At 40.6% G+C, this 24,383-nt stretch overlaps 1 protein-coding gene and 1 long non-coding RNA gene across 4 annotated transcripts in view; one reads left to right on the forward strand and one right to left on the reverse strand.

Annotated features, from left to right (window-relative positions):
- LOC124393449 (adhesion G-protein coupled receptor G2) overlaps positions 1 to 24,383 on the reverse strand; it is a 50,396-nt gene that overhangs the window by 14,953 nt on the left and 11,060 nt on the right. For 2 of the 3 annotated variants that reach the window (XM_046861294.1, XM_046861293.1), the window contains exons 3-13: positions 19,189 to 19,344; positions 18,620 to 18,709; positions 18,395 to 18,487; positions 14,671 to 14,763; positions 14,260 to 14,307; positions 14,099 to 14,172; positions 13,588 to 13,793; positions 13,273 to 13,312; positions 13,064 to 13,101; positions 12,833 to 12,966; positions 12,471 to 12,588 (exon numbers count right to left, since the gene is read on the reverse strand). In XM_046861294.1, the coding sequence (XP_046717250.1) occupies positions 12,471 to 12,588; positions 12,833 to 12,966; positions 13,064 to 13,101; positions 13,273 to 13,312; positions 13,588 to 13,793; positions 14,099 to 14,172; positions 14,260 to 14,307; positions 14,671 to 14,763; positions 18,395 to 18,487; positions 18,620 to 18,709; positions 19,189 to 19,344 (1,090 nt within the window). Of the gene's footprint in view, positions 1 to 12,470; positions 12,589 to 12,832; positions 12,967 to 13,063; positions 13,102 to 13,272; positions 13,313 to 13,587; positions 13,794 to 14,098; positions 14,173 to 14,259; positions 14,308 to 14,670; positions 14,764 to 18,394; positions 18,488 to 18,619; positions 18,710 to 19,188; positions 19,345 to 22,331; positions 22,454 to 24,383 lie in introns of those variants that run through there. The other variant, XM_046861295.1, reaches the window with a different exon arrangement.
- Positions 1,708 to 2,850, forward strand: LOC124393453. Its single transcript, XR_006927325.1, has 2 exons — positions 1,708 to 2,618; positions 2,753 to 2,850. It is a non-coding gene; the product is annotated as an uncharacterized LOC124393453 (long non-coding RNA).

Here is a 24,383-nt window from a genome sequence, read left to right on the forward strand (position 1 = left end):
CTGTTCTACCTATTTTAGCATACTTCAAGAAATGTGTTCATTCCTTACTTTTATCCTTTATTCACTTACAGTGAGGAAAATAAGTATTTGAACACCCTGCTATTTTGCAAGTTCTCCCACTTAGAAATCATGGAGTGGTCTGAAATTGTCATCGTAGGTCCATGTCCACTGTGAGAGACATAATCTAAAAAAAAAAATCCAGAAATCACAATGTATGATTTTTTAACTATTTATTTGTATGATACAGCTGCAAATAAGTATTTAAACACCTGAGAAAGTCAATGTTAATATTTGGTACAGTAGCCTTTGTTTGCAACTGCAGAGGTCAAACGTTCCCTGTAGTTTTTTACCAGGTTTGCACACACTGCAGGAGGGATTTTGTCCCACTCCTCCACACACAGATCTTCTCAGTCAGGTTTCTGGCATGTCGCTGAGAAACACAGAGTTTGAGCTCCCTCCAAAGATTCTCTATTGGGTTTAGGTCTGGAGACTGGCTAGGCCACGCCAGAACCTTGATATGCTTCTTACAGAGCCACTCATTGGTTATCCTGGCTGTGTGCTTCGGGTCATTGTCATGTTGGAAGACCCAGCCTCGACCCATCTTCAATGCTCTAACTGAGGGAAGGAGGTTGTTCCCCAAAATCTCGCAATACATGGCTCCGGTCATCCTCTCCTTAATACAGTGCAGTCGCCCTGTCCCATGTGCAGAAAAACACCCCCAAAGCATGATGCTACCACTCCCATGCTTCACAGTAGGGATGGTGTTCTTCGGATGGTACTCATCATTCTTCTTCCTCCAAACACATTTAGTGGAATTATGACCCAAAAGTTCTATTTTGGTCTCATTTGACCACATGACTTTCTCCCATGACTCCTCTGGATCATCCAAATGGTTATTGGCAAACTTAAGACGTGCCTGGACATGTGCTGGTTTAAGCAGGGGAACCTTCCATGCCATGCATGATTTCAAACCATGACGTCTTAGTGTATTACCAACAGTAACTGTGGAAACGGTGGTCCCAGCTCTTTTCAGGTCATTGACCAGCTCCTCCCGTGTAGTTCTGGGCTGATTTCTTACCTTCCTCAGGATCATTGCGACCCCACGAGGTGAGATCTTGCATGGAGACCCAGTCCGAGGGAGATTGACAGTCATGTTTAGCTTCTTCCATTTTCTAATGATTGCTCCAACAGTGGACCTTTTTTCACCAAGCTGCTTGGCAATTTCCCCGTAGCCCTTTCCAGCCTTGTGGAGGTGTACAATTTTGTCTCTAGTGTCTTTGGACAGCTCTTTGGTCTTGGCCATGTTAGTAGTTGGATTCTTACTGATTGTATGGGGTGGACAGGTGTCTTTATGCAGCTAACGACCTCAAACAGGTGCATCTAATTTAGGATAATAAATGTAGTGGAGGTGGACATTTTAAAGGCAGACTAACAGGTCTTTGAGGATCAGAATTCTAGCTGATAGACAGGTGTTCAAATACTTATTTGCAGCTGTATCATACAAATAAATAGTTTAAAAATCATATATTGTGATTTCTGGGTTTTTTTTCCAGACCCCTCCATGATTTGTAAGTGGGAGAACTTGCAAAATAGCAGGGTATTCAAATACTTATTTTCCTCACTGTATATATATATATATATATATATATATATATATATATATATATATATATATATATATATATATATATATATATATATACACACACACACACACACACACACACACACACACACACAGTGCATTCGGAAATTCACTTTACTTTTTTATGTTGTAGTCTGATACAGATTTTATATTTCATTAATCTACACTTAGTACTATAATGGCAAAGTGAAAACAGAATTCTATAAATGCTGGCACATTTTTTAAATAAAAAACTCTAAAATATCACAGTACCTAGTTGACCTTTATCGGCAATTACAGCCTCAAGTCCTTTTGGGTATGAAGCTACAAGCTTTGCACACCTGAATTGTGGGATTTTATGTCTCAAAATTGGGGGAGTTTTAAATCCTGTGAAGCAGGGTCAGTTTTGGACCGTCGGTAGACAGCCACTTTCAGATCGCTCCAGAGATGTTCAATAGGGTTCAAGTCGGGCTCTGGCTGGGCCACTCTAACGTATTCACAGAGTTGTCCATAAGCCATTTCTGTGTTGTCTTTGCTGTGTGCTTAGGTTTGATGTCGGTGAACCTTTTGCCCAGAGCGAGATACTGAGTACTGTGGAACAGGTTTTTATCGAAAATATTTCTGTACCTTACTTAATTCAGCTTTCACTCAACCCTGACCAGTTGCCCAGTCCCTGCTGCAGGAAAACACCCACATAGTATGCTGTAAGTGCCCTTGATTTTTTCATTTGTTATAACCGTTGTTAATGTGCAAGGTGTGTGTGTAGGCGGAACCTGTGTTCGGGATCAGATTGATCGGAGGAATTTTTCGATGATGCGCACGTTCACAGCATGTGCCTTTTTTTTGGTTAGCTGTTAGTTTTTGTCTCTGCATTAATTTTGAGAAATAGCGTGGATTACATTTTTGTAAGTTTTCATTTTTGAACACTGGTACTGGATTGTCGGAGTTTAGCAAAGTTTGGTAATGTTTTGCACCCTTGGTAAAGCGGAGCGAGGTATGTTTTTGTTTTAATGTGAATCTGGCTTTGATAGCTTAAAGCTTATCACTGTTTATGTTTATGATTTTTAATGAGTGAATGTCCTTTGTTTACATTTGAATATTTGTGTATTTTTCTTTCTTTAATTTAAGTTTCACGGTGGTGATTGGTGTTGAACGGTGATCGATGGATGCTTCATGTTAAAGAGTACGAACTGAAGACGTGTTCCAATAAACGATCTACACCCGTATAGAGACTCTCTGTCCATTTATCGATGCTTGAGGCTGTAATTGCAAAAGGTGCTTCAACAAAGTACAGAGTAAAGAGTCTGAATACATATATACATGTGGTATTGTATATTTGACACATTTCTAGGACTCATTTTGTCAAGGGTAACAGGTTCTGCCATTCCCTGCTTTAGAGGGGAATGGATTTTCAAGGCCTGCCTGTTGTCCATCACCCCAAAAAATGATAATGATATACTAAAGTTTAAAACATCAAATAGCATGAAGTTCAAAAATAGAGAAAACTAAAGTGTTGTTGAGGTACCCTATCTGATGTTTTAATTTACTTGCATTAATGAACTAATTGTTTGTTTAGGTCACAAAACAATTAAATAAATCCTGCCATTCATTGCACCCCACCTGTCATGTCTTTATTTCATGTCTTTCATATTCCATTCTATTGGTACACAACTTTTTACATGTGAAAGATCTAAGTTCCCTCAGGAGCGTATTATATGATGGGTCACAAGGTTGTTTAGTTTCCGCCTCGCACTTGGAGTGCTTTTTTTTTTTTTAGGGGTTTAAGTATGTAGTACAGAAGACCTATTGTAATTGTAGGGAGATTTAGAGGTTTAAGCACATAGTGCTGAAACCCTATTGTTTTTATAGGAATTATTATTGTTGTTATTATTATTATTATTATTATTAATATTATAACGCTCTAAAAAAAGTTGAAGTTTCGCATGAGGCTCGCCAAAACATTCAAAATAGGCAGGGCCACTTTTACTAAAATGGCTATAAGTTACGAATGGAATCAAATATCTTGGTAGACAAGTTTATGAGCTCAATCTTTGTTCAAATTAAAAATATTACATAGCTAAATGCCTATAACTACCCAACCGTTTGCCCAATCGACCTGAAATTTTCCATCCGGTGTCTCTTCCAATGTACCACAAAGCCAATCGTAACAAAATTCAGTGGCCATATTTAACCCATGAACCTAAAGGTTTGTAAAGAAAAAAAGGTGGCTAGTGGCTAACGCTAGCGCTAGGGATTCTTTAGCATTTTATGTCCAGCTTTAAGAATTTCTCATAAAATCGAGAAAATCCTGACAAATCCACATATCCAGTAAGTACAGTGAGGAAAATAAGTATTTGAACACCTGTCTATCAGCTAGAATTCTGACCCTCAAAGACCTGTTAGTCTGCCTTTAAAATGTCCACCTCCACTACATTTATTATCCTAAATTAGATGCACCTGTTTGAGGTCATTAGCTGTTTAAAGACACCTGTCCACCCCATACAATCAGTAAGAATCCAACTACTAACATGGCCAAGACCAAAGAGCTGTCCAAAGACACTAGAGACAAAATTGTACACCTCCACAAGGCTGGAAAGGGCTATGGGGAAATTGCCAAGCAGCTTGGTGAAAAAAGGTCCACTGTTAGAGCAATCATTAGAAAATGGAAGAAGCTAAACATGACTGTTAATCTCCCTCGGACTGGGGCTCCATGCAAGATCTCACCTCGTGGGGTCTCAATGATCCTAAGGAAGGTGAGAAATCAGCCCAGAACTACACGGGAGAATCTGGTCAATGACCTGAAAAGAGCTGGGACCACCGTTTCCAAGGTTACTGTTGGTAATACACTAAGACGTCATGGTTTGAAATCATGCATTGCACGGGAGGTTCCCCTGCTTAAACCAGCACATGTGCAGGCACGTCTTAAGTTTGCCAATGACCATTTGGATAATCCAGAGGAGTCATGGGAGAAAGTCATGTGGTCAGATGAGACCAAAATAGAACTTTTGGGTCATAATTCCACTAAACGTGTTTGGAGGAAGAACAATGATGAGTACCATCCCAAGAACACCATCCCTACTGTGAAGCATGGAGGTGGTAGCATTATGCTTTGGAGGTGTTTTTCTGCACATGGGACAGGGCGACTGCACTGTATTAAGATGAGGATGACCGGCATATCAAGGTTCTGGTGTGGCCAGTCTCCATACCTAAACCCAATAGAGAATCTTTGGAGGGAGCTCAAACTCCGTGTTTCTCAGCGACAGGCCAGAAACCTGACTGATCTAGAGAAGATCTGTGTGGAGGAGTGGGCCAAAATCCCTCCTGCAGTGTGTGCAAACCTGGTAAAAATCTACAGGAAACGTTTGACCTCTGTAATTGCAAACAAAGGCTACTGTACCAAATATTAACATTGACTTTCTCAGGTGTTCAAATACTTATTTGCAGCTGTATCATACAAATAAATAGTTAAAAAAAAAATCATACATTGTGATTTCTGGATTTTTTTTTTTTAGATTATGTCTCTCACAGTGGACCTGGACCTACGATGACAATTTCAGACCCCTCCATGATTTCTAAGTGGGAGAACTTGCAAAATAGCAGGGTGTTCAAATACTTATTTTCCTCACTGTATATATATATATATATATATATATATATATATATATATATATATATATATATATATATATACACATTTATATAGTCCATAATACAGTGTGTTAGATTGTCAATATCCTGTTAGATGGGAAAGATATTGACAATCTAACAGACTGTATTAGGGACTATATCAACTTCTGTGTGGGGAATACTGTACCCACCTGGACTTTACAGTGTTTATCCAATAGCAAGCCATGGATTAACCCTGATGAAAAAAATTCCCTTCAAGAGAAGAAGAGGGGTTTTTAAATCAGGAAACAAGGAAGAGCTAAAAACTGTCCAGAGATAACCAGCTAAAAACTGTCCAGAGATAACCTAGAAAGAAGATCAGTGAAAGAAAAGCAGGAGGAAGATGGAGGATCAGCAGAACAACGTCAGTGGTGTGTGGAAGGGGCTTAAAACCATCCCTGGTTATAAGGAGCTCTCAGGCTGAGGGTGACCAGAAGTGGGTGAATGATCTGAATCTTTTCTTTAACAGATTTGATCAGCTACCCTCCCCTGCCCCCAATCAGTCCCCCCTGCTGCAACCCTCCTTCTCTGCTTTCACAGCAAGCTGCTCCAGCCCCACCTCTCTCTGCACTGCTATCAGCTTGCAGCCTATACACAACACATCTAAAACCCCACCCCCACCAATTCCTCCAGCCCTGACTCCAACCAATACAAACAGCCCTTTACAGAAGCCCAGGTGAAAATGAAGCTCAGGAAGTGAAAATGAGGAAGGCAACAGGCCCAGACGGCATCAGCTCCAGGCTCCTTAAGACCTGTGCAGACCAGCTGTGCGGCATATTGCTGTACATGTTTGGCCTGAGCCTAAACCTGGTGAAGGTGCCACAGCTATGGAAAACATCCTGCTTGGTACCTGTACCAAAGACGTCGCACCCAAAAGACTTTGGGTACTACCAACCAGTAGCACTGACCTGATCTTATGAAGACATTGGAGAGGCTGATGTTTACTCATCTTCAACCTTTGGTGAGTCCATCAATGGATCCACTTCAGTTTACCTACCAACCTGGCATTGGAATGGAAGACGCTATCATCTTCCTCCTAAATCTGGCTATTTCACACCTGAAAAAGGCTGGGACCACAGTGAGAGTCATGTTTGTTGACTTCTCTAGTGCTTTTAACACAATCCAACCTGCGCTCCAGAGGGATAAGATGGTATACATGGGAGTGGACCATCATCTGTCTAACTGGATATTGGACTACCTCACAGACCGACCACAGTATGTGATGACTCTTGACTGTAAGTCTGACATGGTTGTCTGCAACACTGTAGCCCCGCAGGGAACAGTTCTGGCCCTGTTCCTCTTCACCGTCTACACTGCAGACTTCCTGTTCATCTCAGCAACCTGTCACCTGCAGAAGTTCTCTGATGACTCTGCCATCATTGGTCTGATCACAGATGATGATGCCAGGGAGTACAGAGGACTGATCCAGAACTTTCTGGAGCTGGAGCTGGAGCTGCCTCCAGATAAACGCGAGGAGAGACCAAAGAACTGGTGGTGGATTTCCGTAGGCACAAACAAACTTTATTATCACCAGTGAACATTCAGGGAAAGGACATTGTGAGAGTGGACTCTCACAAATACCTAGGTGTTCATCTGAACAGCAAACTGGACTAGACAGATAATACTGAGGCAACTTATAAGAAAGGACAGAGCAGACTCTTTCTGCTGAGGTCTTTTGGAGTGCCCGGAGAGCTACTGAAGACCTTTTTTAACTCTATGGTGGCCTCAGCAAAATTCTATAGTGAGGTCTGCTGGTGCAGCAGCATCTCTACTGCAGACAGGAAGAGACTGGACAAGCTGATCAGGATGGCCAGCTCGGTCCTGGTGATTCCCCTGGACACTGTACAAGAGGTGGGAGAAAGGAGGATGGTAGCTAAACTATCATCATTACTGCAGAACAACTCTCACCCCCTGTATGAAACAGTTTCATCTTTGAGCAGCTCCTTCAGTGACAGACTGTTACATCCTAAGTGTCTGAAGGAGCGATACAGACCTACAGGTCTTTTCTCCCTGCTGCAATTAGACTTGACAATCAGAGTTGCTCCCAGTGAACCAGTCTCCAAAATATACACTGTTATTACTGTTTAACTGTGCAATAATAACAATAACATTTTTTAAGCAATACATGTGCAATAAAAATAATTTAGCCCAGCCATTAGGGAGGCACTCTTAGTGCCGGTCCCAAGCCCAGGTAAATGGGGAGGGCTGCGTTAGGAAGGGCATCCAGCGTAAAACATGTGCCAAATCGAATATGCGGGTCACGATTAAGAATTTCATACCGGATCGGTCGAGGCCCGGGTTACCAACAACCGCCACAGGTATCGTTAGCCAACAGGGTACCGGTGGAAATTGGCTACTGTTGGCCAAGTGAGAAGGAGAGGAGGAAGACATCTACAGAGACAGCAGGAAAAGGAGAAGTGTAGGAGAGTGGAGGTTAGGGTTGGTACTTTAAATGTTGGCACTATGACTGGTAAAGGGAAAGATATATCTGATATGATGGAGAGGAGAAAGGTAGATATGTTGTGTGTCCAGGAGACCAAGTGGAAAGGGAGTAAGGCCAGGAACATTGGAGGTGGGTTTAAACTGTTCTATTATGGTGTGAATGGAAAAAGAAATGGTGTAGGTGTGATTCTGAAGGAAGACTACAGTAAGAGTGTAGTGGAGGTGAAGAGAGTTTCTGATAAGGTGATGAACCTGAAGCTGGAAGTTGAAGGATGATGATAAATGTAATCAGTGCCTATACTCCACAAGTCGGCTGTGAGATGGAGGAGAAGGAAAAATTCTGGAGTGAATTAGATGAAGTGGTAGATGGTGTATCTAGGAATGAACGATTGTTGATTGGGGCAGACTTTAATGGGCATGTAGGTGAAGGGAACAGAGGTGATGAGGAGGTGATGGGTAGGTATGGCCTAATGGAGAGGAATGTGGAAGGGCAGATGGTGGTAGATTTTGCTAAAAGGATGGAAATGGCAGTGGTGAATATTTATTTTAAGAAGAAGGAGGATCATAGGGTGACGTATAAGAGTGGAGGTAGGTGCAGACAGGTGGATTATGTTCTATGTATGAGATGCAACCTGAAGAAGATTGGAGACTGTAAAGTGTTGGCAGGGGACAGTGTAGCTAGACAGCATCGGATGGTGGTCTGTAGGATGGTTTTGGAGACGAAGAAGAAGAGGAGAAGAGTGAGGACTGACAGAAGAATAAGATGGTGGAAACTGAAGGAGGAAGAGTGTAGTGTGAGGTTCAGGGAAGAGGTCAGACAGGGGCTCGGTGGTGGTGAAGAGGTGCTGGATGATTAGGAAACTACTGCAGGAGTGATGAGGGAGGCAGCTAGAAAAGTACTTGGTGTGACATCTGGAAATAGAAAGGAGGACAAAGAGATGTGGTGGTGGTATGAGGAAGTGCAGGAGAGCATAATGGGAAAGAGGTTAACAAAACAGAAGTGGGATCGACAGGGTGATGAGAAAAGTAGGCAGGAGTACAAGGAGATGCGGCAGCAGGTGAAGAGGGATGGGGCGAAAGCCACGGAAAAGGCATACGAGGAGCTGTATGAGAGGTTGAACACTAAGGAAGGAGAAAAGGATTTGTACCGATTGTCCAGGCAGAGGGACCGAGCTGGGAAGGATGTGTTGCAAGTTAGAGCAATAAAGAATGAAGATGGAAATGTGTTGACTAGTGAGGAGAGTGTGTTGAGAAGCCGGAGGGAGTATTTTGAGCAGCTGATGAACGAGGAAAATAAGAGAGAGAGAAGGTTGGATGATGTGGAGTTAGTAAAGCAGGAAGTGGATAGGATTAGTAAGGAGAAAGTAAGAGCAGCGATTAAGAGGATAAAGAGTGGAAAGTCTGTTGGACCAGATGACATACCGGTAGAAGCATGGAGATGTTTAGGAGAGATGGCAGTTAAGTTTTTAACGAGATTGTTTAACAAGATTCTGGAAGGTGAGAGGATGCCTGAGCAATGGAGAAGGAGTGTGCTGGATCTTTAAGCATAAGGGTGATGTACAGACCTGCAGTAACTACAGGGGAATTAAGTTGATCAGTCACACCATGAAGTTATGGGAAAGAGTAGTGGAACCCAGGCTGAGAGAAGAGGTGACTATCTGTGAGCAACAGTATGGTTTCATGCCAAGGAAGAGCACCACAGATGCCTTATTTGCTTTGAGAATGTTGATGGAGAAGTATAGAGAAGGACAGAAGAAATTGCATTATGTATTTGTGGATTTAGAGAAAGCGTCCGACAGAGTGACAAGAGAGGAGTTGTGGTATTGTATGAGGACGTCAGGTGTGTCAGAGAAGTATGTGAGGGTGGTGCAGGACATGTATGATGACAGTGTGACAGCAGTGAAGTGTGCAGTAGGAACAACAGACTGGTTCAAGGTGAAGGTTGGATTGCATCAAGGATTGCTCTGAGCCCTTTCCTGTTTGCAGTGGTGATGGATAGGTTGACGGACGAGGTCAGACAGGCGTCTCCCTGGACTATGATGTTTGCGGATGATATTGTGATTTGTGGTGAGAGTAGTGAGCAGGTTGAGAAGAGCCTGGAGAGGTGGAGGTATGCGCTGGAGAGAAGGGGAATGAAAGTCAGTAGAAGTAAGAAAGAGTACATGTGCGTAAATGAGAGGGAGGGCAGTGGAGTGGTGTGGTTGCAGGGATAAGAGGTGGAGAAGGTGGTGGAGTTCAGGTACCTGGGTTCAACAGTGCAAAGTAATGGAGAGTGTGTAAGGGAAGTGAAGAAAAGAGTGCAGGCAGGGTGGAGTGATAGTAGGGTATCTGCAAGAATGAAAGGGAAAGTTTATAGCACTGTGGTGAGACCTGCAATGTTGTATGGATTAGAGACAGTGGCATTGAGTAAAAGACAGGAGGTGGAGCTGGAGGTAGCAGAGCTGAAGATGTTGAGGTTTTCGTTGGGAGTGACAAGGATGGACATGATTAGAAATGAGTTTATTAGAGGGACGGAGCATGTTGGATGTTTTGGAGACAAGGTGAGGAAGGCTAGATTGAGATGGTTTGGACATGTGCAGAGGAGGGACATGGGTTATATTGTTAGGAGAATGCTGAGGATGGGGCCACCAGGAAGGAGGAAAAGAGGAAGGCCAAGGAGGAGGTTCATTGATGTGGTGAGGGAAGACATGCAGGTAGTTGGTGTGAAAGAGGCAGATGTAGAGGACAGGGTGTTATGGAAACGGATGATCCTCTGTGATGATCCCAAATGGGAGCAGCCGAAAGAAGAAGAAGAAGAAGAAAAAGAAGATGTGCAATAACAATAATTTTAAATCACGCAATATTACCTATGTGCAATATTTTAAATATCGTAACTACTTACTGGTTTTCTTCTTTTGTATTTTATACATTGTGTTGTGTATATACTATATACTGTATTACAGTACAGACCAAAAGTTTGGACACACCTTCTCATTCAAAGAGTTTTCTTTATTTTCATGACTATGAAAATTGTAGAGTCACACTGAAGGCATCAAGGGCTATTTGACCAAGAAGGAGAGTGATGGGGTGCTGCGCCAGATGACCTGGCCTCCACAGTCACCGGACCTGAACACAATCGAGATGGTTTAGGGGTGAGCTGGACTGCAGAGTGAAGGCAAAAGGGCCAACAAGTGCCAAGCATCTCTCGGGGAACTCCTTCAAGACTGTTGGAAGACCATTTCAGGTGACTACCTCTTGAAGCTCATCAAGAGAATGCCAAGAGTGTGCAAAACAGTAATCAAAGCAAAAGGTGGCTACTTTAAAGAACCTAGAATATTAAGTTTTTCAGTTGTTTCACACTTTTTTGTTATGTATATAATTCCATTTATAATTCCACATGTGTTAATTCATAGTTTTGATGCCTTCAGTGTGAATCTACAATTTTCATAGTCATGAAAATAATGAAAACGTTTTGAATGAGAAGGTGTGTCCAAACTTTTGGTCTGTACTGAATGTTTCTACTTGTTTTCACATATTTGCTCCTTTCTTTTTCTTTGCTGCTGTAACAGAGAAATTTCCTCACTGTGGGATGAATAAAGGTATATCTTATCTTATCTTATCTTACATCCATACAGTGAAGTCAATTAAATATTTGGACATTGGTAAGTTATTGTTATTTTATCTGTAATGAAAATAAATAATTAATGCTAGGACAACATGCAGACCTTTAGCTTTAATTTGTATTTACATCCAAATCAAGTGACTGGTGTAAGAATTAAAGCATATTCATATGTACCTACCCCAACACTTTTTTTTTATTTACAGGCACAAAACGTATTTGGTCAAACTAACATAGTCATTTTAAAATACCTGGTTGTGCTCAGATCATTGCTAATCTACACTATAATCCATCAGACATTTAAAGAATTTCTTTACACATATAATATAGCCTGTAAACTATATTATAAACATATTTTTGTCAGCAGCCACATCGTCAATACATTCCATTGGCAGCCCACAACATAAAAAGAGATATATAAGCAGTTCCTTTCCTATCTATAGTCTTTTTCACACAATTCTGGTAGAAGTTCATCTTTGTCTCATCTATTAATTGAATGTTGTTCCAGAACTGACTTTTTATGGATTAACAATAAGATTTTATAGTTGTTTTTGACAAACTGTAATTTTTAAGCTGACCAGTCATTTGAATTTTGTGGTAAATTATATTTATTTCCTATTGCGATTGTTCTAGTCTTCTTTTGATTGTTGATTTTGACCTCTTGGAGGCCAACTGCTGTAAACAGTTTTTTTTTACTAAAGAAATACTTCTTCTACCATTTACCACTTTTTCTGTGCCCATAAGGTGTTTGTTCACCAGTTCTACCATTTCAAGTATACAGTGCATCTGGAAAGTGTTCACAGCGCTTCACTTCTTCCACAAAATTTGTTATGTTATAGCCTTATTCCAAAATTAATTAAACTCATAATTTTCCTAGGAATCTTTGCAAATTAAAAATCGATAAATAAAAAATTAAAATGACGTACATAAGTATTCACACAGGGGCTGATCCCTTGTGACATTTGCTCACATTCAATTGGGTGGTCATCCCCTAAAGGTACCAGGTTGGTGCTTGTTTGACTCATTATTGTGATCTAGATGTAAAAAGCTGAAATTCTGATCTATTAACATCTGTTCAGAAAGCCATTTTCACCTTTTCTTTACATGTAAAACCCATCAGTGTTTAACCATGTTTCTTACCATGACACATTAACTGTGGCATTTGAATTGCAGGGAATGTCAGGGCTAAGAGAACCTTTGCACTTCTCAAAGCTTCCAACTGGTGGTCCTGCAGCACTGCTGTGGCAAATCCCTTTTACTGCAAGGTTAAAATCTAATTAGTTACTTGTCTTCTATATGGTGTAGGATCTATTTTCTGTAATGCTACAACATTGTGGCATGTTGCCTTAGTATGAATACATTTTATTTTATTTCTACCAGAGCAAATATACATCAGAAATGGAAACAACCAGCATCCAAGTTTCAGCGAGGTTGCATGCAAAATAAGCATTTTAACAGTATCAGTCTTTTATGGTTCTTGTCTGTAAATTAAGAGCACTCACCTACTTGCTCTACACCATTTCCAACCACATAGGCCTGAATGAAAGATTTATTCTGTACCATGCTCAAAGTTTGTATAATGCAGCATTTATTGGTTGGCTGTGTTAACTGCAACAACACAGTGCATGTAGTCTGCCTAGACCAGAAATGTTAGCCGATTAACAACATTATATTATTTTTGCATAAGGATTTTGCAGGAAAATAGCAGTAAAAAAAAACTTTGCATAACAAACCTTATTGCAGTTTTATTGGCACACATGACTGTCACATCCTAAAAACATACATAAATAACAAACTAACTTTTATTTTACACATGTATTCATCCATTTTCAGACATATTCATCCTAATATATACACATTCAAATGCAAAAAATACTTTTGAAACACTCCTTGAAATGCAGTAATTTAGAGATATTGGGGCTCTCTAAAAAATAATGCTTACCTTAAATATGTTTGTTGTAGTTTCACTTTCATTTGACATACTGCAAACAGTCAATGACAAAAAAGCATTATCACACAGTTAAGCTTGTATATTTTAAAAGCTGAGACATTATGACCAATGTATTCATTTAAATGCAATTTTTTTTTCTATCATAGATTGTAGGCTAATGAGAAATACAGCACAATTATAACAAATGCATGCATTTTTCAGCATAATACAAATTAAAATAATGCTTTGATAGTATTGTGTTGAGGCTATAACAATGTACTACATATTTGTTTTTTTCAACAAGCAAAAAAAATGCATTTGCAGTACCTGTTGTTTCCAAGCGTTCCATTGTAATATTGACCTGTAGTATCCGAGCTGACATTTTTTGTAATGGCGGCAGTGGTAGCTGGTGCAGATACTGTGCTGTTGGTGGTGTCATTTCTTATTCCACTGGGTGATGTGGTATTGATTTTTAATGGTGAAACAGTTGGAGTTGGACTACATTCACTATGATTTTGGAACAGTTTCTGAAGCTGGAAACATTTTATCAGACAGGCAGAGCTAATTGTAACTATAGGGTTGACATGTCCACTCTAAGTGTTCTGAAATATTTTGTTAATGTAGAGATAGACACATTTACAAAAATAATTTTCACACATGGATAAATGATAAAAATATATTTTGTCACTAACAGTAAAAAAATATATTTTGTACTTTATAAGTACTATCATAATCATCACTTTTTTGTGTGTTCAGTGCCTTGTTTATACATTTTATGTTTATGTTTCGTTGTTCCGATATTTTTTTAATTAAATAAAAAAGCTACATTAGCACTTACCCATGCAGATATATCTGACTCATTAGACTCAGATCCATTAACATCAACACTGATTGTCATCCAGTAGTACACAGCTGAAAAATTGTATAAATAAAAAACAGCTGATTAAATGCATCACTCAGAATTATCGTTTTTACCATTATTAAGGCAATTATACTCACAGTTATTATCACAGTTTTGCAAAAAGTTGCAATGCACTGGCCATGGTGCTATATCATAAGAAGTAAAATAAAAATTTTAAACATTCAGACATTAAAATGTATTTCATTTACACACACATCCATACAGTGAAGTCAATTAAATATTTGGATGTTGGTAAGTTATTCTTATTTTAGCTGTAATAAAAATAAGTAAATAATGGTAGGACCTTCAGCTTTAATTTGTATTTACATCCAAATCAAGTGACTGGTGTAAGAATTACAGCATTTTCATATATATAAATTAGGGCTGTCAGTCAATTAAAGTATTTAATCGATAACAATTGCAACTTAATCGCACATTTTATCTATTACCATTTTTCAATATTTTTCATGTATTAATTCACCTATAATCAATAAACAAATTTAGCCCACCTGTCGTAGCATTAAAGCTAGATGTGATGGATAAAGTTGTATTAATAGAGTTGGGGCCAGCTGATGTGTTCATTGCTGCCATGGTCCCTGAATCTGTAAAAAAAAAAAAAAAAAAATTTGGCACAACACATTCTAAACATAATGCCTCTTTGCTCAGAAGACTTTAAAATGTCATTAAAATTTGCTCACACATGTTCATAAAAAAATATTTCAAATAAAAAAAAAAAAAGGCAGAACACCAGATATTTTTTTAAATAAAATTATAACCTCCAGAAAACATTTTGCTGTTTCTCAGAATTGTTCCATAATTTTAAGGAACATTGTTCCACAATTTGTAGGCACTCTTTTCGCAAATTGGTAAACCTAGACCCATTTTCTTTTCCATTTTTAGAAATTTGGGTTTTCGTTATTTTTGTGCAATTAGCTAGTTTAGAATTGGAATACTTAAATGAGAGTTTGTGGCATTTGTGGGTAGCATATGGTTGAAATGATGAGGTATCATGGCTTCTAAAGTGGCATAATTGTATTCAGTTTCCATATAACAATTATTACAGTGAGGAAAATAAGTGTTTGAACACCCTGCTATTTTGCAAGTTCTCCCACTTAGAAATCATAGAGGGGTCTGAAATTGTCATCGTAAGTGCATGTCCACTGTGAGAGACATCTAAAAAAACAAATAATCCAGTAATCACAATATATGATTTTTAAACTATTTATTTGTATGATACAGCTGCAAATAAGTATTTGAACACCTGTCTATCAGCTAGAATTCTGACCCCCAAAGACCTGTTAGTCTGCCTTTAAAATGTCCACCTCCACTACATTTATTATCCTAAATTAGATGCACCTGTTTGAGGTCGTTAGCTGCTTAAAGACACCTGTCCACCCCATACAATCAGTAAGAATCCAACTACTAACATGGCCAAGACCAAAGAGCTGTCCAAAGACACTTGAGACAAAATTGTACACCTCCACAAGGCTGGAAAGGGCTACGGGGAAATTGCCAAGCAGCTTGGTGAAAAAAGGTACACTGTTGGAGCAATCATTAGAAAATGGAAGAAGCTAAACATGACTGTCAATCTCCCTCGGACTGGCGCTCCATGCAAGATCTCACCTCGTGGGGTCTCAATGATCCTAAGGAAGGTGTGAAATCAGCTCAGAACTACACGGGAAGAGCTGGTCAATGACCTGAAAAGAGCTCGGACCACCGTTTTCAAGGTTACTGTTGGTAATACACTAAGACGTCATGGTTTGAAATCATGCATGGCACGGAAGATTCCCCTGCTTAAACCAGCACATGTCCAGGCACGTCTTAAGTTTGCCAATGACCATTTGGATGATCCAGAGGAGTCATGGGAGAAAGTCATGTGGTCAGATGAGACCAAAATAGAACTTTTGGGTCATAATTCCACTAAACGTGTTTGGAGGAAGAAGAATGATGAGTACCATCCAAGAACACCATCCCTACTGTGAAGCATGGGGTGGTAGCATCATGCTTTGGGGTGTTTTTCTGCACATGGGACAGGGCGACTGCACTGTATTAAGGAGAGGATGACCGGGGCCATGTATTGCGAGATTTTGGGAACAACCTCCTTCCCTCAGTTAGAGCACTGAAGATGGGTCGAGGCTGGGTCTTCCAACATGACAATGACCCGAAGCACACAGCCAGGATAACCAAGGAGTGGCTCTGTAAGAAGCATATCAAGGTTCTGGCATGGCCTAGCCAGTCTCCAGACCTAAACCCAATAGAGAATCTTTGGAGGGAGCTCAAACTCCGTGTTTCTCAGCGACAGGCCAGAAACCTGACTGATCTAGAGAAGATCTGTGTGGAGGAGTGGGCCAAAATCCCTCCTGCAGTGTGTGCAAACCTGGTGAAAAACTACAGGAAATGTTTGACCTCTGTAATTGCAAACAAAGGCTACTGTACCAAATATTAACATTGACTTTCTCAGGTGTTCAAATACTTATTTGCTGCTGTATCATACAAATAAATACAGTGGAACCTCGGGTTACGAACGCCCCGGCATACATATAATTCAGGTTACGAATCGCAGTTCATCAAAATTTTTGCCCCTGGTTACGAACAATATATCGGGATACAAACGTCGCTCACCAAAAAATCGCAGGCAAGTTGGTTGTTTTTGCTCTATCCACGCAGCTCGTCACATCAGTTAGCGTCCTGTGTCCCTAGCGAGCATCGTGTTACTTATCCGCTTGAACTTTTCCCGGCGGCAGCGTAACAACTCGTTAGTTGATGCTCGTGGAATGATGAGATGGACAACATTAGCCGATGCATAACCACTTTACTTGTTTTTATGAAGATATATTAGCAGGGTTACAGTCTTTTCCGAAGTACAATACCCATAATGAATTTCACTCTGGACTTCAATACCAACTGATAGTAGCCTTAAAGAAACAGCTCTCATTTCCCTCTAATGCAACAATTGTCTCAGCGTTCGTGTTAATAACACTGTCTTTAATATTCTATAATATAATATATAATAATATATAATAATATAATATATAATAATATATAATAATATAATATAATAAGATTCTCCTTCAAACAATAACTCTCCCTCCTCCCCTTCTACGAACGCCGTCTCCTGCAGCGAGTCTTCTCAAAGGAAAGTACCGGTAAAGATCTTTTCCTCTTTTGTATGTTTTATGTGGTATGATTTTAATATAACATGTTAAAAGTAAATAATATTAGTGAATATTGGCTTTATTTTTATTTAAGTAATATTTTTGGTTGTCCAGAACGAATTACCGAAGTTTCTGTTCATTATTATGGGGAAATTTGTATCGGGATACGAACATTTCAGGTTACGAATAAAGTACCGGAACGAATTAAATTCGTAACCCGAGGTTCCACTGTAGTTAAAAAAAATCATACATTGTGATTTCTGGATTTTTTTTTTTTAGATTATGTCTGTCACAGTGGGCATGCACCTACGATGACAATTTCAGACCCCTCCATGATTTGTAAGTGGAAGAACTTGCAAAATAGCAGGGTGTTCAAATACTTATTTTCCTCACTGTATATTTAAAGCAAATTTGTTTTTGATGGAATTGATAAAACGAAAAAACAGAACAAGCAAAATTTGAAATAGAACATAAATGAAACTGTAATAAAGAAAGTAAAGTGACAAAAAAAAGCATAGAGTGATAGTGTGTGAAATTGTTATTCTCACTTTAACATAATAATTGCTTTTCCTTATTCCTTATTATCTGTTACACAATATTTGTGAAATTCTTTGAATCTAGGCAAGCGCACAGTTTGCGGTAATCCCATCTTTCTGGCCAGCACTCCAGACAACAACATTTAGGAGGTAAAGGTGTGCTGGGAGACAAGTTATTATAACCTTGCATCATGGATTCAGAAGCTTTCTTCCGATGAGCAAAAAATATAATATAATGAGGTAGATTACATAATTTAAAATGGCATGTCTAAGCCCTCTTCCTGTAGAGTATCTCATCTGCATATGTGTTGATTAAAAACCTTTATCCACCTTTAGGTCATGTATTGACACTGTATTGTAACTGTCACTGGTAGAGTTGTGTTAGTAGTGTTGAAGTATGCTCCTGATGAGCTTGAGGACTCTGTGGGGACTGAACAATTACAGGATATGAATACAGACAACATTTGAAATACCAAGTTTTGCAATGGTCTTAGATTACAAATACAAGTTTATTGTAAAATAAATCTATTTGGTTAACCCACCATTTGTAGCATTATTGACAGCTGAAACCAGTGGGGACACAGTAGTCGTGATGGTAGTATTCAATTCTGACATGTTTAGTGGTTTCTTGGTTCCTGAACCATCAAGACAGGGAAAGAAACACATTTTCCACAAGACACATATGGTGCAGTAAATTAGAAAAGTTCATATTTTCTTTGGCTACTAACACAGAACTATGCTAACGTAAATGGATTTGGTTCATTTACCATTTGTACCATCAAAATCTGTGACCAAGGGGATGACAGTAGGTGTGGTGGTTGTGTTTACTTCTGAAGTGGTTGTTAGATTGTTGATCTCTAAACGTTTTAGACAGAAAGACACACATTTTATACAAGAGTAGCATATTGTACATCAACTTATTGAATAGTTAGCAATAGCTGTGACCAAGCTGAACAATAATAGTTATACTTTTTGGATATTTCATTATTACCACAACAAATATAAAGAGAAAAACAACAACAACTACAATAATAATAATAATAATAATAATAATAATAATAATAATAATAATAAGATATAGTTCATTATATATATATATATATATATATATATATATATATATATATATATATATATATATATATATATATATATATATATGACTACAAGAACATGCAACATTTACATTTGGCCCACAACCTGCAATCCAGTTTCATTTTTGGCCCCTAATAGGAAAAGTTTGAGCACCTCTGCTTTAGTGGGTTACATTAACCCAACACTTTGAATCAAACCTAAACACATTTACAAACATAAACTTTTTTTTTTTTTTACTTACCAGATGTTATAACTTGGTATGCTGTGAACGATGTGTTCATAACATTAGTTGGGGAAACTGAAAAAGGTTGTATTGTTTCATTTTTGGTTGATGATAGCAATTGCTGCCCTTCTGTTGGTACTGGTGTTGTTGCATTTGTTGTCAAGCTGTATGTCACTAGGTACAAAGAAATAAAGAGAGGCTTTCAACTAAGAAAATAAAAACTCTTTTAGAACAATAGAATATAATGGGACCACCATAAAGATCGAGATAGAAAATGGTCTGGCATATTAGATCTTCCATTAAAAGAGATCAGGTCAGACATAAGGAACAACCAAAAAAAAAAAAAAGAAACTAAATACACAGTAAATTTAGAAATTATTCAGACCCCATTCACTTTTTTCAATGCTTGATACTACAATAATTTTAATTTTTTTCTCTCATAAATCTGCATGCAGTACTGTATGACAACAATTATAAGAAGACAGAATTCTAGAAATCTCTGTAATTTTTCTTAAATAAAAAACCTGAAATGACATGTAAATATGTATTCAGACCTTTGCAACAACACTTGAATATTAGCTCAGGTGCCCCCATTTCTCTTGATTACTGCTGAGATGTTTCTACACCTTGAGTGGTTTATTAAAAGGTTTATTGTATTGTAGATGTACTTCTGATCATGAGATCAAATCCCACCACTAAGTTGCATCTGCTGGGCTAATGAACAAGGCCCTTAACCCTGCTCAGTTGTATGAATGAGATCATTGTAAGTCACTCTGGATAAGGGTGTCTGCCAAATGCTGTCATGTAAATGTAATATCGGGTCAAAAACCAAGCCATGAGGTCAAAGAAACTGTCTGCAGAGCTCAGAGACAAGATTGTTGCAAGGCACAGATCTGGGGAAGGCTACAAAAATCGCTGCTGCACTGAAGATTCCCAAAAGCACACTGGCCTCCATAATTCTCAAACGGCCAAACTGGGCAATCAGGGGATAATGGCCTTAATAAAAGAGGTGACTAAGAATTCAATGGTCATTCTGACAATGGTCATTCAATGGAGATTCCGTGTGGAGATCGGACAAAGTTCCAGAAGGTCAACCATCCCTGCAGCCATCTACCGATCTGGGCTTAATGGCAGAGTGGCTAGACAGAAGCCTCTCCTCATTGCAAAACCAATGGAAGTCTGCTTGGAGTTTAAAGGGACTCAAAGAGCTCAAGTGTCAGCGTCATTAAGATACCATAGTTGGGCCCATGAGCAAGGCCCTCAAACCAAAACTGTTAGTTTCTCTGAATAAGGGCATCTGACAAATGCCATAAACATAAACCTGATTGTTGGGGGACTTGTCAGCCCCAACATCTATTGTGATTACAGCTGTGTTTTTTACCAAATGAAATGCTGAAATGCTGGTGAACTCTCATAGTAGCTCGGAAGATGTAGTTCATGTGTTCATGTGAGACAGCAAATGCTGGAAACACCACAGGTGTTACACGCTTCAGTATGTCTTAAAGAAACAGCGTATCTGTGCCATTCAATCACACAGAGACACGCAGAACATAAAGTCTTCTTAAATAGCAATTTTTGCGGTTTAATATTCACAGACATTAGTCTCTATCACCATTTAACCCTGTTCTGACAAATTTTGTTACATTTCACATTATACAGTAATAAGTTCAGTTTTTATGATTAGATTCCACGTTCGGTCTGCATATTCCATTTTACAGTTTTCTATCTCTTAGTCCTATTAATAATCTTTCATTCCCAGCAGAGCTGAGAACACACACACTGTGTAGCTCGAACCACATTGTCAAGTTTGCGGATGACATGACCATAGTGGGTTTCATCAGCAAGAATGACGAGTCAGCATACAGAGAGGAGGTGGAACAATTAATAGCCTGGTGTGGAGCCAACAACCTGTCCCTGAACGTTGACAAAACCAAATAGATGGTTGTGGACTTCATGAGAGCACAGAGCGGCCATTCTTCACTGATTATCGATGAATCCTCAGTGGAGATCGTCAAGAGCACCAAATTCCTTGGTGTTCATCTGGCGGATAACCTCACCTGGTCACTCAACACCAGCTCCATCACCAAGAAAGCCCAGCAGCGTCTGGACTTCCTGAGAAGGCTGAGGAAAGCTCATCTCCCTCCCCCATCCTGACCATGTTCTACAGAGGGACCATTGAGACCATCCTAAAAAGCTGCATCACTGCCTGGTTTGGGAACTGCACCGTCTCAGATCGCAAGACCCTACAGAGGATAGTGAGGACAGCTGAGAAGATCATCTGAGTCTCTCTCCCTTCTATCATGGACATCACACCATTAAACCACAAACTGCATCTGCAAAGCCAACAGCACTGTGGACGACCCCACACATCCCTTACACACACTTTTCACCCTCCTGCAATCAGGAAAGCGGGTCCAAGGCATTCGGGCCACCACATCCAGACTGTGTAACAGATTTTTCCCGCAAGCCATCAGGCTCCTCAACACACAGAACTGAACCGAAACTCACACACACACAAACACACACACACACACACACACACACTCACCCAACTGTGTGTTACTGAACTGTACAACCTAAACTCAACACACTCATTACCCATCTCAATCCATTCCACCACCATTTATTTATTATTATTTGTATTTAACCATATTACACCGTTTACATGCTGTTTGTTGCACCTTTCAACTGCTGCTACTGCTGTTTTTGCACTACATTGTGTTTGTTTACATATACTCTTGTTTAAAGTCGTTATAGTCCTCTTTGCACAGTACTGTATATTCAGACAATACAGTAGGTTAACTAGTCAGCGCTATCTTGAGTTATGTGTATTGTCCAACACTGTCTTGTGTTGTCTGCCTGTACTGTCTTTTGTCTACACTTTTTGCACTCGATTGCACTTTATGTAGCTTTATGTCGTGTGTTGTAGCTCTATGTTGTTTAGTGTAGCACCAGGGTTCTGGAGGAACGTTGTCTCATTTTTACTGTGTACCACTATGTAGAGTAGAAATTATCATAAAAGCCTCTTGACTTAACTTGACTTAATGATTCACAGTTGTAAGTCTCAGCCAAGCCAGACAAGAGACATAAGATTAACAATTTTGAGGAGTATGTAAAGGACATCAGACAGTGGATGCTTGTTAACTTAGCTAGGAGTAAACCTTTTGAATGAAGTTGCCCGGGAGCGAGATGTCACCCTCGGAGGAGCTTGGGAGCGAGACTTCGCCCTGGGAGGAGCTCGGGAGCGAGACGTCGCCTTGGGAGGAGCTCGGGAGCAAGACGTCGCCTTCCGAGGAACTCGGGAGCAAGAAGTCGCCTTCCGAGGAGCTCGCAGGCCTTATGTCGCTTTCAGGAAAGCTTGTATGCGGGACGTCGTCTGCAGAGGAGCTTGGGTCTGTGGGGTTGCCCTTAGAGAAATCTAGGACTGCGACATCACGATTGGGTGGCTCTGGAAACAGGAGGAGTTTTGGGCGACGATGGAGCTCTCCACCAGGACTTTGGCCAGTGTCTTCTCTCTCTGAGCACCACTCCAGTGTGACTTGCGGATGAGACGTTGCCTTTAGAGGGGCCCTGCGGCAATGCGTGCGCGTCGGAGGAGGTCGGAGGCGAGGCGCCGCCATGGGAGGAGCTTGGGGCTGTCACGCCTTCCTCGAAGGCCTCTAGTGGAATCAAATTGCCATCAAATGAGCTCTGGGATGAGGCGTCACCATCAGATGAACTTTGGGACGAGACGTCGCCTGGAGAAGAGCGCGGAGACATGACGTCGCCTGAAGAGGAGCTCTGAGACGTGACTACGCTTTCAGGGGGACTGTGTGGCGAGCCGTTGCCTTCAGGGAGACTGTGGGGCGAGCCCTCTCACGGCCAGGCAGTGGGTAATTGTCCCTCTCACGGCCAGGCGGCGGTTCAGCGTCCCTTTCGCCATCCTGGAGCTGGGTTGAGTGCTCTGGGGAGCTCTGGAGTGGAGCTGGGCTCTCCTGGAGGTCCTGGAGCAGAACGGAGCTCTCCTGAAGGACCTGTAGAGGAGAGGAGCTCTCGGGGACACTCTGGAGCGGATCCACGCTCTCGGAAGTGGGGGAGAGATAGTGGAGATCCGCTGTGACCATACCAAGTTTCCTGGTGAGAAGTTGGAGAAAACGGGCGCACGAGCCGAACTCGCCTCCATTTGCACTCCACAACTCACTGGCTAGAGAGAGGGATTCCCCAGACAGTAGAGAGATGTGGAGCGCGATCCTTGCTCTCTCCGTCTGGTTGAAGGACGAATTCGACTCCATGAGAGCGTGTTTACTCCATGTAAAAACACGCCCCACTCAGCCCTGTCGCCGGAGAAGCAAGCCGGGAAATCCATGACGTCAATACGGGCGCGTGGCGCTGCCGAGCATGATCCGCGTAAAACGGCAGCGGATTTCCGGGGTCCACAATGTCCAGGGACGAACACATGGAAGGATAGTATGTGGTATGTGTTGGTGTCGCGTATTTCGGACTCCACAATCTCTCCATGGCTGCGCTTTGGGAAGAAAGCGCAGCCATGGAGAGATTGTGGAGTCCGAAACGGAAGGACCGTAGAGGAATATGCGTCACCAACACATACCAACATGAACCAACAATAACCAACACAGAGTTCGGGAGAATGTGGGGTTTATGTAGGGGCTGGTGATGAGCGGAGTGAATGAGAGTCAGGTGTGTGTAATTAGCATGACGGCGAGGAGCTCCGTGTGGGCGGGGCATGCACGGGAGAAGAAGCAGGGTGCTTCAGGGAATGCCGAGGTTTGACAGCCGCTGAAGGGGGCATGGCAGGTGTATTCCTGACAATAGCCTTCTTTCATCTTAGAAATATTGCTAAATTAATAGATATAATTTTGTTGAAAAACTATGCTTTTGTTGATTGGAGTACTGCAATGCCTTCTGTCTAAATGTTCTAATTAGTACATAAGTTAGCTCCAGTTAGTCCAGAATGCAGCACCAAGAGTCCTGACCAGGAATTATGATTACCCCTGTCTTATTTAGACTACATTGGCTCCCATTTAAAAGTCACATTGGCATAATTTCACCTTAGAAATATTGCTAAGATTAGAAATATGATGTCGTTGCAGGAGGCAGAAAAACTAGTTCATGCTTTTGTTACTTCTAGATTAGACTACTGTAACGCTTTACTGTCTGGGTGTGCGAGTAAGTGTATAAATAAGCTTCAGTTAGTCCAGAATGCAGCAGCAAGG

This window comes from Silurus meridionalis, chromosome 11 (genome assembly GCF_014805685.1).
Source record: "Silurus meridionalis isolate SWU-2019-XX chromosome 11, ASM1480568v1, whole genome shotgun sequence".
NCBI lineage: Eukaryota > Metazoa > Chordata > Actinopteri > Siluriformes > Siluridae > Silurus > Silurus meridionalis.